Consider the following 14,187-nt stretch of genomic DNA (forward strand, 5'->3'; position numbering starts at 1 on the left):
GGCGGTAAATAGGAACACGAATCAATTGAGGTGTCACTACAGAAAAAATCAACAAGCTCAAAAACTACGTATTGCATTTCGCCTTAAATTAGCAAACTTCAAATAATTATTCTTTTGTGCTTGAGATACACTTGAGCCGAGGATATTCCCAAATTTCAAATACATTGCATATGTTATCGTGTTCGAAAAATTTTAAACAAAGTATTTGATTAGTAATTAATCAATTTTTTCACATAATACCGTCATGAATGATGATCAAAAACCGTAATAAACCAAATTGCATTCATTCGCATCTACAATTTTAATCTAACAAACATCTAATTAAAAATTTCACACATATCAAGAACTTTAATATATCGGGCTGACTCGTATCGGGCCAGCCAATAGCCTACGGATTTTAAAGGATGATGTCCTACAGCAACCGGCCGGTTTATGTGAACCCACCACCACTCAAAAAACATGTCAAAATACGGTTCACAATGGCGCAAAACCCTAAACATCTCCTGCAGAGGATGACACCGCCGCCGCCTACCACCGACACCTCTTCAGAAAACCCTAAAATTTCCATTCCAATTCAATCATCATCATCATCATCATTAAGGGTAACGAGAGATTTACCCAATTTGTCAGATTGTCATGGCTGCGGGGTCCGAATTAACCATACGGATCCCGATGACCGTCTTCAAACCCTAGGCAGCGTTTGGCGGATTGTACTTGTTTGTAAGAAGTGCATCAGGTATGTTAATTCCGGCCAAGCATGCCCTTACTGTTTCAAAGACACGGATGATGATGACTCGGGCTGTTTGAAATGTAGCAGCAGGTGCAAGAGACTTGTTCATAAGGACTGTATTAGTAGGTATGAGAATTCTCCGCCTTGGTCTTTTACTTCTAGTGATCAAAGGGTCAAATCGGGAAAATTTGTTTGTATAGATTGTTGGGTTCCAAGTTTCTTTAGGGGGAAATCAATTGGGGTTTGCAGAAAGATTGAAAAGTATGTCTCAAAGACACAAAATTCTACTAGTGATTTTAAATTAAGGAAGGTTGTACTGGCACTGAAAGCGAAGGATAGCCCTTTGCGAAAATCTGTGGTGGCGAAAAATGCATTGAAATTTGTTGTGAAGAAAGACAAGAATAAGGGGTTGCTGAAAACCAGTAGGATAAGCAATGATGATACCAATTTGACTGAGGTTGTAAATGATGCAGAATTTGCATTTCAATTGCATCGTTCCATGAACAGCTCACCGCGAATTTCAAGAACCTTATGCCCTAGGAATTCCAGCTATGTGGGTGGTCCTGAAAACGTATCATGTAAATTATTAGATTTAGGTCAGACTGTTTCGAACTCTACAGGTGAGAGGCTCAAGGTGTACTCTCGTACTAGGTATAGGGGAAATATTGTCCGAACTAGTCCTGAGACCCTACCTTGTGTTATGGTGTACTCTCGCACAAGGTTGAAAGAAAAAGTTGGACAGACTAGTTCAGAGGCTCCGCCTAGTGTTGCAGTTTACTCTCGCACAAGGTTGAAGGAAAAAGTTGGCAAGGATAGTTCAGATGCATCGCCGTGTGTTATGGTGTACTCTCGTACAAGGTTGAAGGAAAAAGTTTGTCAGCCTACTTCGGAGGCTCCACCTTGTGTTACAATGAATGAGCGTGACCCTTGTGTTGATTCTGCTCATTTAAAAGCCGAGTTACTTACGTACAAGCGGAACAGACTAAAGAGGAAAATGTGCAAAGAAAGGGTTGGTTTATCTGGCCTTATTAAAGAGGAGCTCGATCTTGGTGATGACTGTAGAGATCTTTCTGGTCTTAAGGTTTCTCAGCTAGAAGGTTCACAGCATAACTTGCATTTGCAGGATGCTAGCACCTTAGGTCCCTTGAGTTCTGGTGGAGACAATACTGTTCAGGGCGAGTTTTGCACTAACTATACTGTTAAGGCTGAAAGTTACAATACGCAGCAGGACCACTTTTTGTTGAAGTATAGCAGAAAGAAAAACCGCTCCGCGCCAGGGGCAGATGTTAATGAGGAATCAACACCTGATCGCAGCATACCTACAAATTGGTTCGTGGAATCCAGGTCATCATCAAATTGCTGACATTCGAGCTGGTGGTTGTGTAAGTGGTACTTTGACAGAAGTCGGAACTATACAGGTAAAAGGATTCATCATTTTCTTTTGATAAACTTGTATGTTGTTGTCTTGATCTATAGGTATTTATTTATCATTTGTAAACTCATTTTAGATGAAATATGAAGAAACTCCTAGCCCTGACAGTTGATTTGATTATTGTTCTGAAACGGGACATCACATGCGGTGTCAGATTTAACTTGGCGACTCCTTTGAATCTTTTTGTTTTCCCTTTTCTGTCTGGAAGATATGTTTGTTTGCCCACTCTTGTCCTGCTTCTCACTGGCTGAAAATTTCCTTTCTGATGCAAAGTGGTTGGTGCCAAGCCGTAAAATTCTGTGTGTACTTTGTCAGAACATATGTGATTTGATTGTTGTGGACCCTACTTCTTTAACATGCATTTAGTCCGACTCTTTTGAAATTCAGTTTTTGTCATGACTACCTTTTGGTGTCTCCATGTGCGTGGCTCCTAGGATTGAACTTTCATTGCTCATGAGTTGTCAAGTTTTCAACATGCACTTTTGCTTTATATGTTTTAAGTTACAATATCAATCGTTGCACTTGAGGCTGCAGTGGCTACTAACCGAGGTGTGTTTATTGCTGTTGAAAACTATTTCCAAACCCCCTCTTCGCCCTGGGTTCTGCCCCATAGGTCGAGAATTTTTGGTAGGGTTCCCTTCGGGGTTAAGCCCTAAAAAGAAATTAAATAAAAAGAAGTTCGATATCAAAGCTGGTTGCCCAATGATCAGTTGCCATTCTTTAACTGCTCCAGAGGTGAAGATCCACCTTACAGACTGCTATTGCATAAACACATCAGACTTTAGGAGCACTTCAAACTGATAGGTACAGCTGCAATGATGATAGGAAGGTCGCAAAGGAGGAAACTAGATATTAGTGTTTGGTTATTCAGAAAATCGTGTGGATAGATTTGTTAGTGAAATTCTAAATGAAGTAAATCATTTTTTATGAGATACTGTAATGAACAGATATGAAAATTTCAATGATGTCAGGGGGACCAGTATTTTGGGACCCTAACCCTAGAGATTTTACAGTTGAGTTTTATATGGACTCTACAATTTACTTACTCAAATAATGAAGTGTAATAGAGCAAAATATATAAAAAAACGCAGGCAATTAGGAAGTTGTATTCTTTAAATATTCGGTATATTTCTCAAAATGAACAATAAAAAAAACCCTCAAAAGTGTGAAGTTTGAACCAGACCTTTGGTTTGAATGCAATTGGATTTAGATGCAGTTCCTTCGCTCCTGAATCCAGTAAAACTACATACGAAAAAGGTTAAGTTATCAAAATTGACTATTTTTACCTTCGTTAAGGGTGTTAGAGATATCTGGGCACTGAGTAAATAGCCAATGAATGGTTGGATCTTACATACAAAAGTTTGTCTGTAAATGAAAAAAAATAAATTAAAGGTCCAGGCCTGCATTTGGAGTTTTCTATAGCTTGGTTAAGCGAAAGTGGTCACATTAGAGCATTGAGTGCTCTGGCTCAGGCCATATGACTTCATACACTCAGCTTATATAGGTTTTGCAAAAAAATTAGTTTTAACTCATCTTGATTGGCATTCGCTCCTTCCCACATGTGATCTTGTTCTTTGCCACATATGTGGGTTCGGTCCTACAAGGCCTGGTAGATCTAACATGCCAGTGATTAGATTGTTCGGTTTAGGGTCAAGTAAGAGCTAGAAGATTTCAGCCATGAAAGCACCAACACCTAATGGCTTAACTCATTGTTCCTTCTTTCTTGCTGACCGGTCATACAAAGGGTAAGCTATCCAAGTGGATGTGCCTTACACAAAGTAAAGGCTGTAAGCTCCGCTCAAAGATTGATTATTCCTATTGCATCATAACTTCTCTATTACACTCTTTAAATTTGTTCTTCTCACATTTCCGTCACATACATTTGTATTATCAAATATTGAAGAGTGCTTAGGCTTAGAAGATAGTCCCGCTTTCTCCTGGAATTTTTTTTTAAATTCGAACATGTAGTGTTTTTACCAGAAAGAATTAAAATTATAAGAACTAATTGACTAGGCTATTTTCAATGTTCGGTTAGATCTTCTAATCATGAAATAGTCCGGGAGAAGGTGGGAGTGGCTTCGGTGGAGGACAAGATGCAGGAAGGAAGGCTGAGATGGTTTGGGCATGTGATGGGGGGGCACGGATGCCCCAGTTCGTAGGTGTGAGAGGCTAGCGTTGGATGACTTTCAGAGGAGGAGAGGTAGGCCGAAGAAGTACTGGAGGGAAGTGATTAGACATGATATGGAGCAGCTTCAGCTTACTGAGGACATGACCCTAGATAGGAAGGTGTGGAGGTCGCGGATAAGGGAAGAAGGCTAGGTCGCGTGCGTGGGTTGTAGCTAGTAGTAGAAGAGCTCATGTATAACTGGGTTAGTAATTCCAGGACTGTGTCCATAGGTGGGGGTCGTACTTTCCGGATGCCATATTTCTTATCGCTTAGTTCATATTGCGCTTATTTATCTTATTTCGTATTGCTCTGATTTCTATTTTATTTTTAGTATGTCTTATTCCTTTTATGTTATGCCACCCACCATGCTTAATGGTGCACTACGCTCTTGCTTACTATTCTCTATCTTGAGCCGGTGGTCTATCGGAAACAACCTCTCTATTTCTTTGGAGGTAGCGGTATGGACTGCGTACATTCTACCCTCCCCAGACCCCACTTTGTGGGAATACACTGGGTTTGTTGTTGTTGTTGTTGTTGGTTAGATCTTCTAATCTACAATCACGGTGCAATTCCTTCAAAAGGTGAAGAGTGTACATCTAATTATCAGAAAGAGGTTTGGAGCCATTGAACTATCTTTACATTTGTAGTTTTCACTTAAATCTAACGAAATAGGCTAAGCTAGCTCAAATTTGCTCTTCAATATCCTAAATTCCTTATATGAATTGATTGCTGCGAGTGGACTATATTTCAGCGACAAGACACTTTTCTCCTTCTTTTACTAGTTATTTTTCTTGCATCTATTTTCTGTTACAAAACTGATGATATAGTTCTAATTATTTATTGACCACATTCTAGTATAAAAAGTTAAATTGCTTGGAACAATTAATGCTTCAGGTGTGGTGCTATCCATCACATCAAATTGAAGTCAATACACAAAATTGAATGGTTAATATTTCTTCTGCGAGGAATTTATTTGATAAGGTACTGCTTTACAAGGAAATGAAGTCAGTTGTCTCCATCTCTAGTAAAATATCTTCACCCTAGTATTGGTAAGTGATGACTATTGACTAGTTTGCAAGTTGAAAGGCTTTGAAATTTAAAGTGTGTTACTTTTGTGGATAATTTATAGGGGTGATGCCGTCATCAAGTTCAGAATCCAAGAATGAAAAAGGAGCTTCCTAGAGAGATGCAAATAAAAGCTGACTTGTCAAAAGAAATCTTTCATCATACTTATCTGTGCCCCTTGGACCAAATAGAAACTTGTAGCAGTTTGAAACATGTTAGTATTTTGATATGCACTTGTGATGTTCATGTTTGGTATGATGTCCGAAACGTATATCATTTTGCCTGCTCAGCAAAGCTGTTATCTTGTTTCCCCTAGGCCTGCTGGGGAGGGAGTTGGGGTTGTTTGTATGTTTGTCTTGGTTGCATACAGAAGGAGAGCGTTCATGCAGCTGAGATCCGAAGTTAGCATTTTGGGTAGAATTATGATAAAAACTGGACACTTTTGAAATCATCCATATTAACATAACAATCTTTTAGAAATTAAGGATGAATAGTAGCTACAGTCCTCTTGACAAAAATATTCAGTGTGGATTTATCTCTTATTTACATTTGATTTTTGTTTCTGGCAGGATCTACACCCGTGAATAAATACCGGATATCACATACTGTACTATAATGAAGTCGGAGATGGTTTAAGTTGCCATTTCTCAAAAAAATGAAGGCGGAGATAGTTTTATGAAGTGTACATTCTGGGTAACTCTATGCTGCCCTTAAATCTTACCACGCAATATTGGTTTTGTAAATCCCTTATTTTGGACCCTAATGCAACATGTCGTTGCCAGCAAATCTGAAACTTAGTGTGCAGAGAATGTAGTCAACTATTTGCTTCAATGTACTTGATCAAATACACATGCTGATAATTTATTTATCATAATGCTACAGTTTTAATATTACAATTTTGAATGGACATGCTCCAACCTTCTAAATATGTATGAATAGTTGTCAAACTTGATAGAGAAACTTCATAAATAAAAACAAGTTAACGCAGAATTGTCTGAAAAATATATATTCAAATAATGATGAGTGGTTACACATTTATGATCAGGGTTGAGACAAGTTTAAGACATATTATTCAATTTCAAAGCCAGGCTCATCAATTCGCAAACATCTTAACGATTAAAGACGATAATTAATTTTGTTTAAAGACTAGAAAGTAACAAGCTGAATGAAAGGAATTGATAAGAAGTTTAGTGTAGTTGAACAAATTAAAGATTAGAAAGTAACAAGCTGATTATTATATCAGATTTCAGATCCCATTGTTGAGCGATCATTATGATCCTCTTGTTTTTGATCCCGTTTTTTGACGTCAAAACTCTTTAATCCAATATCAAGAATGATCAGGCAAAGGCGTATATGTATTCTTTAAAGCTCCATCCAACTTCAGAATTACCTCTACCTCTTCTTCAGATTTGGTTTCATCCTAACAGTACACAGTATAACAAAAAAAATCATTGGTAGCACTAACATTGCAACAACATACCCAGCATATTCTAGGAAGGGTAGAGTGTACGCAGTCCATCTATTTCCGTTAGAGATTGAGGCTGCATTTGTTTTTATTAAGATTCAGACGTCTGAATCTTAATGCATATCTAAATGATTAAGATGTTGTCTTCAGATCTGAAAATTGAAAGGTTAAGACAATTTGTTTTTCAATATCTGAGTATGCAAAATTTATTTATTTGCCTATATAATAAAAAGTATAATTCAAATAAAAAATAATTATATATTAGAAAAATATTTAATTTAATACAATAAAATTATTAGTTGATTGAAAAAAAAATATTTTATATTTGTTATTGATAATGGAGATGGTTTGTAATGGTGGCGGTGGTGGTAATAATTGATGTTAGTGATTAGTAATGTTGGTGGTGATAGTTGTGATGATAGAGGTGTTTGGTATTATAGTGACTTTGATGATGGTGACGATTGGTAGTGGTGGTGGTAGTGATGTGAAGTCGGTTGATGTTAGTAGTTGGAGGTGTTGATGATGGTTGACGATGTGTTGGTGGTAGTTGTAGATGTTGTTAGCTGTGATGGTGGAAATGATTATTAGTAGAGATATACTATAACGCTGATGGTAATTGAAGTTGTGGTAGAGGTGGCAACACCGGTGACAATGGTGGTGGCCGAAGAATCTGTGGATGCTGATGATGTGTTAGTGGTAATTAGCGGTAGTTAGCAGTGACGCTAGTTGTGATAGACGAGCTGGTTAGTAGTTGGGATTGGCCGATAGTGGTGGTGTTGTCGGGCTTGGCATTGGCGTTAGCGTTGACAGTGGTGATAGAAGCAGATATAATTAAAATAATAGAGGTGGTAGATATGATAGCAGCTGAAAATAGTGGGTAGTGCTAGCAATTATGATTTTGAATGGTGGTTGTGATAGCAGAGGTGGTTACTGGTGGTGACAGATGAATATGAATATAGTGGTGATGAATATTATCCAACACAAGAATACCTCTTAATGATTAAGACTTAGTTCCAAATCTAAATGATTAAAACCTATTCAGACCTATTAAGAGCCAAAATTTTAATCAAAAATAAATGCACTTAATTGTATGAAGTCTGAACCATTCAGATTTAAACCTCCAGCAAGTACAAACAAATGAGGCCTAACAATGTCACAAAAGAAATTGATTTGAACACTTACAATAGCGGCGCAAGGGTGAAGCTAATAATGCCTTGGTTTTAGGCCCCCAAAATCTCAAGACCTCAAAAAAATTAAATGATTAATTATATAATTTTCTTTTCTTTTTAACAAAATTGAATATATTTTAAAAAAAACACTATATTTTGAAACTTTGAATTAAATTATTGAAATATTTATAATAATAAATAATATGTTTACAATAACATAACGTATTGAAAACAATAATATTGAATATAGTATAAAAACTATCATCATTCAGTAGAAATACTTTGAAACATTGAATTAAACTACTCAAATTTTTATAATAATAAATAATGTGTTTACAATAACATTCAAGGTAATGAATTGAAAATGCATGGTTAACATATTATTAACTTGAATTAATCTTTATTATTATAAATGATAATATTACTATGTGAAATATAATACTACAACAAAAACAACAATTATGCAAAAACAAGAAAAAATAACATTAATTTTTATTTATTATTTATATGTATATTTTTAAAGTTTCAATTAAAATTTGATTTTAGGACATGAATTTTATTGAGATTTCTTGTAAGTGGCCGTAAGGAGATTAAGTGATTTAAACATTTTTATGACGTGCTTACGTAAGCAAATTAAGTGGTTTCAACATTTTTATAATGTGCTTTTGAACAAACGGAGGAACATATGTCTCCCGTTTGTTTCTTGGTGAGAGGTTAATTTAGTTAATAATTAATCGTTTTGGCTGACTATTTTTACGTAAATCATAAGTAAAAAGGGTAGTAACTAGAATAACAGTGTAGTAGCACTAGATGTAAGAATATTTACTTCCATAATCTTATCGATTTTTTTACTTTGCAATAACTCGGAATTCAATCCCATTGAGATGATAAATTTTTGGGCAAGTTTGCCATCAACCGTAGCAACACCATCCGCTAAAATTTATTCCTTTTTATGCATTTATCCAGGAACCTGAAGCCGTAGCAACATCATCCGCTAAAATTTATTTCTTTTTATGCATTTACCCCGAGAACCTGTAGTTTTTGACGCATGTATTTTTATTGGAACGTTGATATATAACTAATGGAATGTTTAGAATATCATCATTAACCACTAAAAGAATCTTGTCAGTATTGATGTAAATGATCCTTCTCTTGCACTCGACTATAGCAAGAGCCTCGAATTTGAAGTTGCTTGTCGTTCCAACCCAGTTCCAATAATGCATTCCTCAGAAAATAAAAAAAGAAACTGTTTGACGTTGCATATTAGAATTCATTAATTTCTCGAAACGAAAAAAAAGGAATTGCTTGATGTTGCATATTAGAACTCATTAAATCTCTATTCAAATCATTATGTTTTATAAAAGGAATAAGGAAAGCTTCAATAGAAAAATATTAAAAAGAAAAAATATTTATTACCAGTGTCTACTATTTAGATAGAATATCCTCACCCATTCTTACTAAGAAACTGAAAGAAGCCTTGAAAATAGAAAAAGGAGGAAAGTGAAGTCTCAAAAACAGAAAAAAATAAAAAAAAAAAAAAAAGAAGAAGAAGAAAGAAAGAGGAATTAAAGTGAGGAAGAAAGAGATGTAGAAACTGCTTCCGAAATGAAGGGGACTAAACGGGAACAAGAGGGATCCACTGAAGAAGATTTCTTTTTTGCTAAAGAAATTCGAGTGAATGAAAAGAACAAAATAAAGGATAAATTCTACTCTCACCTTACAGAGACAGGCTATAAAAATATGGTAAATTTAATAAACAACATATTTAGAGACCATAATTATGAGATTCATAACAACAGTTTCATAATTACTTAAAATAACAACTTGTATTTTATATTTAAACAAAATATTGTTATATAAATACATATACAAATCGTTTTACTGCCCCTTTTAACTCAAATAGTTGAGTTAAATATAGCATACTTATCTATGAATTAAATGTGGGGAATTTCTTTTTCCATAAATACCTCTTAATTATCATGAATTCCGTTATTTGTTAACAACTGGTAACGAAATTCAAATTTCAGTTTCACATTAAAAAAAAAATCAAATTCAACTAAAGCTGCTTCTATTCATTATCTTCGAAAATTCAAATTAAATCATTACTGTTGTTGAAGGTATTGAGTCGTAATACTATTATCTTATATGAATTTCATCAATTGTTTGAAATTATTCAAAAAAAATTTGTTCAATTTTTTTTTTTTGAATCGTTACTGTTGTTTCGTTCAAATTTTTTTGAACCATTACTGTTGTTTCGTTCAAAAAAAAAAATTTCCGTTAAATTATTTTTGAATATTTTGTAAACGAATTTCAAAACAAAGTAATGCAACAGTAACTTGAACTTATCAAACTATATTTTGATCAAAATTGATTTTGCATTATGCTCAAACACAATTTTTTGAGTTCTGATTCTCAAAATGTAATATATAGTGAAAGTATATTTGTATTTTCATAAAGTTCAATTATGGATATAAGTGTCAAAAACTACTGCACTAAATTACTATTAATATTCAGTTAAATTTTGTCTAGCAAAAAAAAAAATAAAAATCATCAACCATCAGACTTGAAATACTTCAATGACACTTGTTATCTTGCTTTCCCTAACATGCTTCATTGATTCTTCGTCGTCATCAATATATGATCACGCGGCACCTATACAACAAAAAGTTACACATTAGTACACTGTTAAAAACAACAAACACACTCAACACATTACAAAAATAAATATAAATCTGCATATGTATATATATTGAACAGATCAAAAAGACAATACCAGCACTACACAAAAATACATATGAAAGTGCATTTGTATATATAAAAATATAAATACGTCCATAGTCCCTAAATGTATATTTAAGCAATCAGATTAAAAATACAAATTTGTATATACTAAACCTATATATATTGTATTAAAAATATATTTGAATATGTATATGTATTTCAAAAACTAGAAATACATTCATGTTTCTCAAATGTATATTTAAGCAATCAGATTACCCAAATATATATTTCAAAAATCAGTTTCTCTCTAAATACATAACAGTTAATAAAAAATATAGAGAGAGAAATACCTCTTCATGAATAGTTTATATATTAATTTAACATTGTATTAAAAATACAAATACATACATATTGCCCCAGATGTATATTTAAGCAATCAGATTCCCCAAAAATATATTTCAACAATCAGAATGTCTCTAAATACATATCAGTAAATAAAGTATATATATATAGAAAAATACCTCTTCCTCTTTATTTTCTTTCGATTAATAATCAGAAAATTTTTCAACATCATCATATAGCACTTTGCTTGACTCTCCAATTTCTTTTGCTTTCGTTCTTTTTTTTTTTTTTTTGTTTTTTTTTTGTTTTTGGTTTTTGGAGAGAAGTTTTTTTTAACCTTTTTTTTTTTTCATAATCTCGGCCATCTTCTCTAGATCGTTACTATGCTTGAATCTAACCTCAAAATCAACCTTGATAATGATTTACAGTACAAAATACAAAAAAAAAAAATTACATTGTGAAGTAGATATCATGCAATAACTGAAATTTAATATATTGCCTGATTTTGTGGAACACAATTCTTATAAAAAAACGTGAGAAAAGGAAAAAATTTGAAATTGAAATTGAGGGATTTGAAAGAAGAAAGAGAAAGTGAAATAGATTAGGTAAAGTTAAAAGGAAAGAGAGGGTAGGTCGCGTGAAAGATGCCTCTTAAACACAGTAATTTTTCAATACACAATAAGTGGGGGACCCACTTAAAAATATGTTATTTTTGGTACAGGAAAAAGTCGGCTTCATCTAATGCTTGCTCTCATTTTGCGAAGAATGTTTTTAGACCTTTTCCCTGTCTGTCTATTGAAAATGGCTTAGGAATAGATCCATGTCTAGTGGTTTTGGAATAGATCAATCCCTGCTTTGGCTGTCTCCATCCATTCTTATCTTACATGTGCATTTGTGATTCAATTGCATAAGCCCTAGTTTCGACTGACGCAATAATCCTTCCCTCACATCGGATTCACGTGTCCCACCCTCGCTTCCTCCTTGTACTAGATTTTTTCAAGAATTTCCATGAAAGCGAGAACACATTATATGTCTTTAAAATAAAAAGAAGGCTGGAAAAAAGAAAGAGCTCCTTTCTTTTCTAGCTTTTACGGGAGGAATGAAAATCCTATCCTATACGAAGGCCTATATACAAAAAAAAATATTTTGCCTAGAATCCCAAGTTGCCTCCCCTCTCCTCTAAGGCCGATCGCATCTACTTTTGGAGCCCTTCGCCTTTGAGTACGGCAACAGCTCAGACATAGACCGAATTAGGGATCTAAATTCTTGAGTAAATTGTACTTTTACAAAAGTATTGCTATTTTTCTTAATTTAGGATTTAAGTATGCTACTTCCTATAGTTCTTTCATAAAAATATTAATACTAATAATGTGAAATTTATGATTAAATAATTCTTATCTGAATTTGATCCAAAAATTAAAAAGTCCAAAAAAGTAAGTGATACACTAATAAAAAGACGGAAACATAAGCTAAATACAAAAAGAGATGCCTCTGCCCCCTATATATTTGATACCTTCTCCTACAATAAAACTAATAACCCCAACCCCGTTAGTCATCCCATCAATAAGCATCTTGTATTTCATAAAAATTGGAGACAACATAATCCTTGCGTAAGAGCCATCCTATTCAACTTTCAGGCATTAAGAAACGTTTCAAGCGTGAATGATTATTATAAGAGATTCCATTCCTCCCGGAGGCAGACTTTTATGCATACCTCTTCTGGTTGATCCACACCATCCTCTATTCTAGTAAGATGATACACTGACGCTACATCATAGGTACATTGAGAGGAGATAATTGTACCCATATACATAAAAAAAAAAAATGACAGTAATGGAATGTCAATCGTTGGGCTTTATTTGTAAAATCTCTATTCCTTTCCTTGGTAATCAAAGTCCAAAAATCTATGAATTAGCCCATGCTTGACTAGCCAAACAGACAAACGACCTGCATACGAGGTAATGTAGTGAATGTCTTAAGAATCTTGACAGTTGAAAAGATACTACTAACCTATAACTTACTATTTTTTAAGCTGGCCGGGTCAACATCAAAACTTGTCATTGGCGATCTTTTGGTAAAGAAGATGCACGAGAATGTGGGCATGATTAAAGAACTGAACGACATGGTTAAGGAACTTGAAAAACTTTATTTACGGTGAATTGAAAGGTATGGTGGGTTTCAATGGGTGTCCGCAAACATTTTCTTCGAATAAAATTAGTTATAGTAATCAGTGTTCCATTATTTTAAACAGCAATTCAGAATTAGCAAACGATGCAGAGCTATTGAATTCCTTCTTGTAAAAAAGGAGAAGCTAGTGTCTTTGTGCTTTGTGATGCCCATTACTGAGTCTGGTTTTTGACGGATGTTTATATTTTACTTTTTACACACATGTCTTGGTATACGACCTTCAATTTTTTACATTTCCAAAAGACTTCCATGTGTATATTAGCTACGACAATACAAATATCTGTTTGATAGAAGAAAGAATGCAGAAACATTGCCAAGATGGTGTAAAGAGAAGAAAACTTCATCATCATTCCAGATCAGATAAGACAGAAAGATTAAAAAAATTAAGAGCTTGTGGCCTTTGTGTGAATGGCACACTTCTAGACTTTAATAATTTGCTTCAGCTTTTAGTGTCCAAAGCACACTACACCCAAGTTTCTATTTGCTAGAAATATCTCCCATCTCTGTTCATATAAGTGCTTTCCTACACAGCAATGCATTTTCACTCCTCTTTTGCAAATGCGAAAAAGCAATCATAAGGCTTCTAGCCTCCAAAATTAGGTCATACTGAAATACAAAAAGAAAAAGGAATCAGCAAGCAAAGTTTTCTATCTGTATTACTAGTTTTTATAGTTCTGTTCATGACATATATATGTAATCTCTTTCAGGAACATGTACATTGTAATATCCAATATTATCAAGACAAAAGGGTTAATATCTTATAAGACTTCAAATAGAAAGAAGAGAAAACAAATAATACTAAGAAACTCCTTCTCTCAACAGATTACTATCCCAATCTTCCTGGAATTGATAGCACAAAGTAGTAATGTTTAAGGGATAATGAAAGAGAACATTTTATTTTATAATGTG

General features: G+C 34.1%; 1 protein-coding gene across 3 annotated transcripts; it reads left to right on the forward strand.

The window, feature by feature from the left end:
- The first annotated feature begins 254 nt into the window (after positions 1–254).
- On the forward strand, positions 255–6,301 carry LOC107840007. Of its 3 annotated transcripts, XM_016683692.2 has the most exons (4): positions 255–2,148; positions 5,224–5,378; positions 5,459–5,608; positions 5,964–6,301. In XM_016683692.2, exon 1 carries the CDS (start codon positions 405–407, stop codon positions 2,091–2,093), a length of 1,689 nt encoding a protein of 562 aa, XP_016539178.2. In that variant the 5' UTR covers positions 255–404; the 3' UTR covers positions 2,094–2,148; positions 5,224–5,378; positions 5,459–5,608; positions 5,964–6,301. The 3 variants fall into 3 exon arrangements, with proteins under 3 accessions (XP_016539178.2, XP_016539179.2, XP_016539182.2); XM_016683693.2 differs by lacking the exon at positions 5,224–5,378; XM_016683696.2 differs by lacking the exons at positions 5,224–5,378; positions 5,459–5,608.
- Positions 6,302–14,187: the final 7,886 nt, after the last annotated feature.

The sequence above is a fragment of the Capsicum annuum genome, chromosome 8, assembly GCF_002878395.1.
Source record: "Capsicum annuum cultivar UCD-10X-F1 chromosome 8, UCD10Xv1.1, whole genome shotgun sequence".
Lineage (NCBI taxonomy): Eukaryota > Viridiplantae > Streptophyta > Magnoliopsida > Solanales > Solanaceae > Capsicum > Capsicum annuum.

What these genes read in the sequence shown, in the direction of transcription:
- LOC107840007 (XM_016683692.2), top strand. Translation starts at nt 405, where the DNA reads ATGATGTCCTACAGCAACCGGCCGGTTTATGTGAACCCACCACCACTC.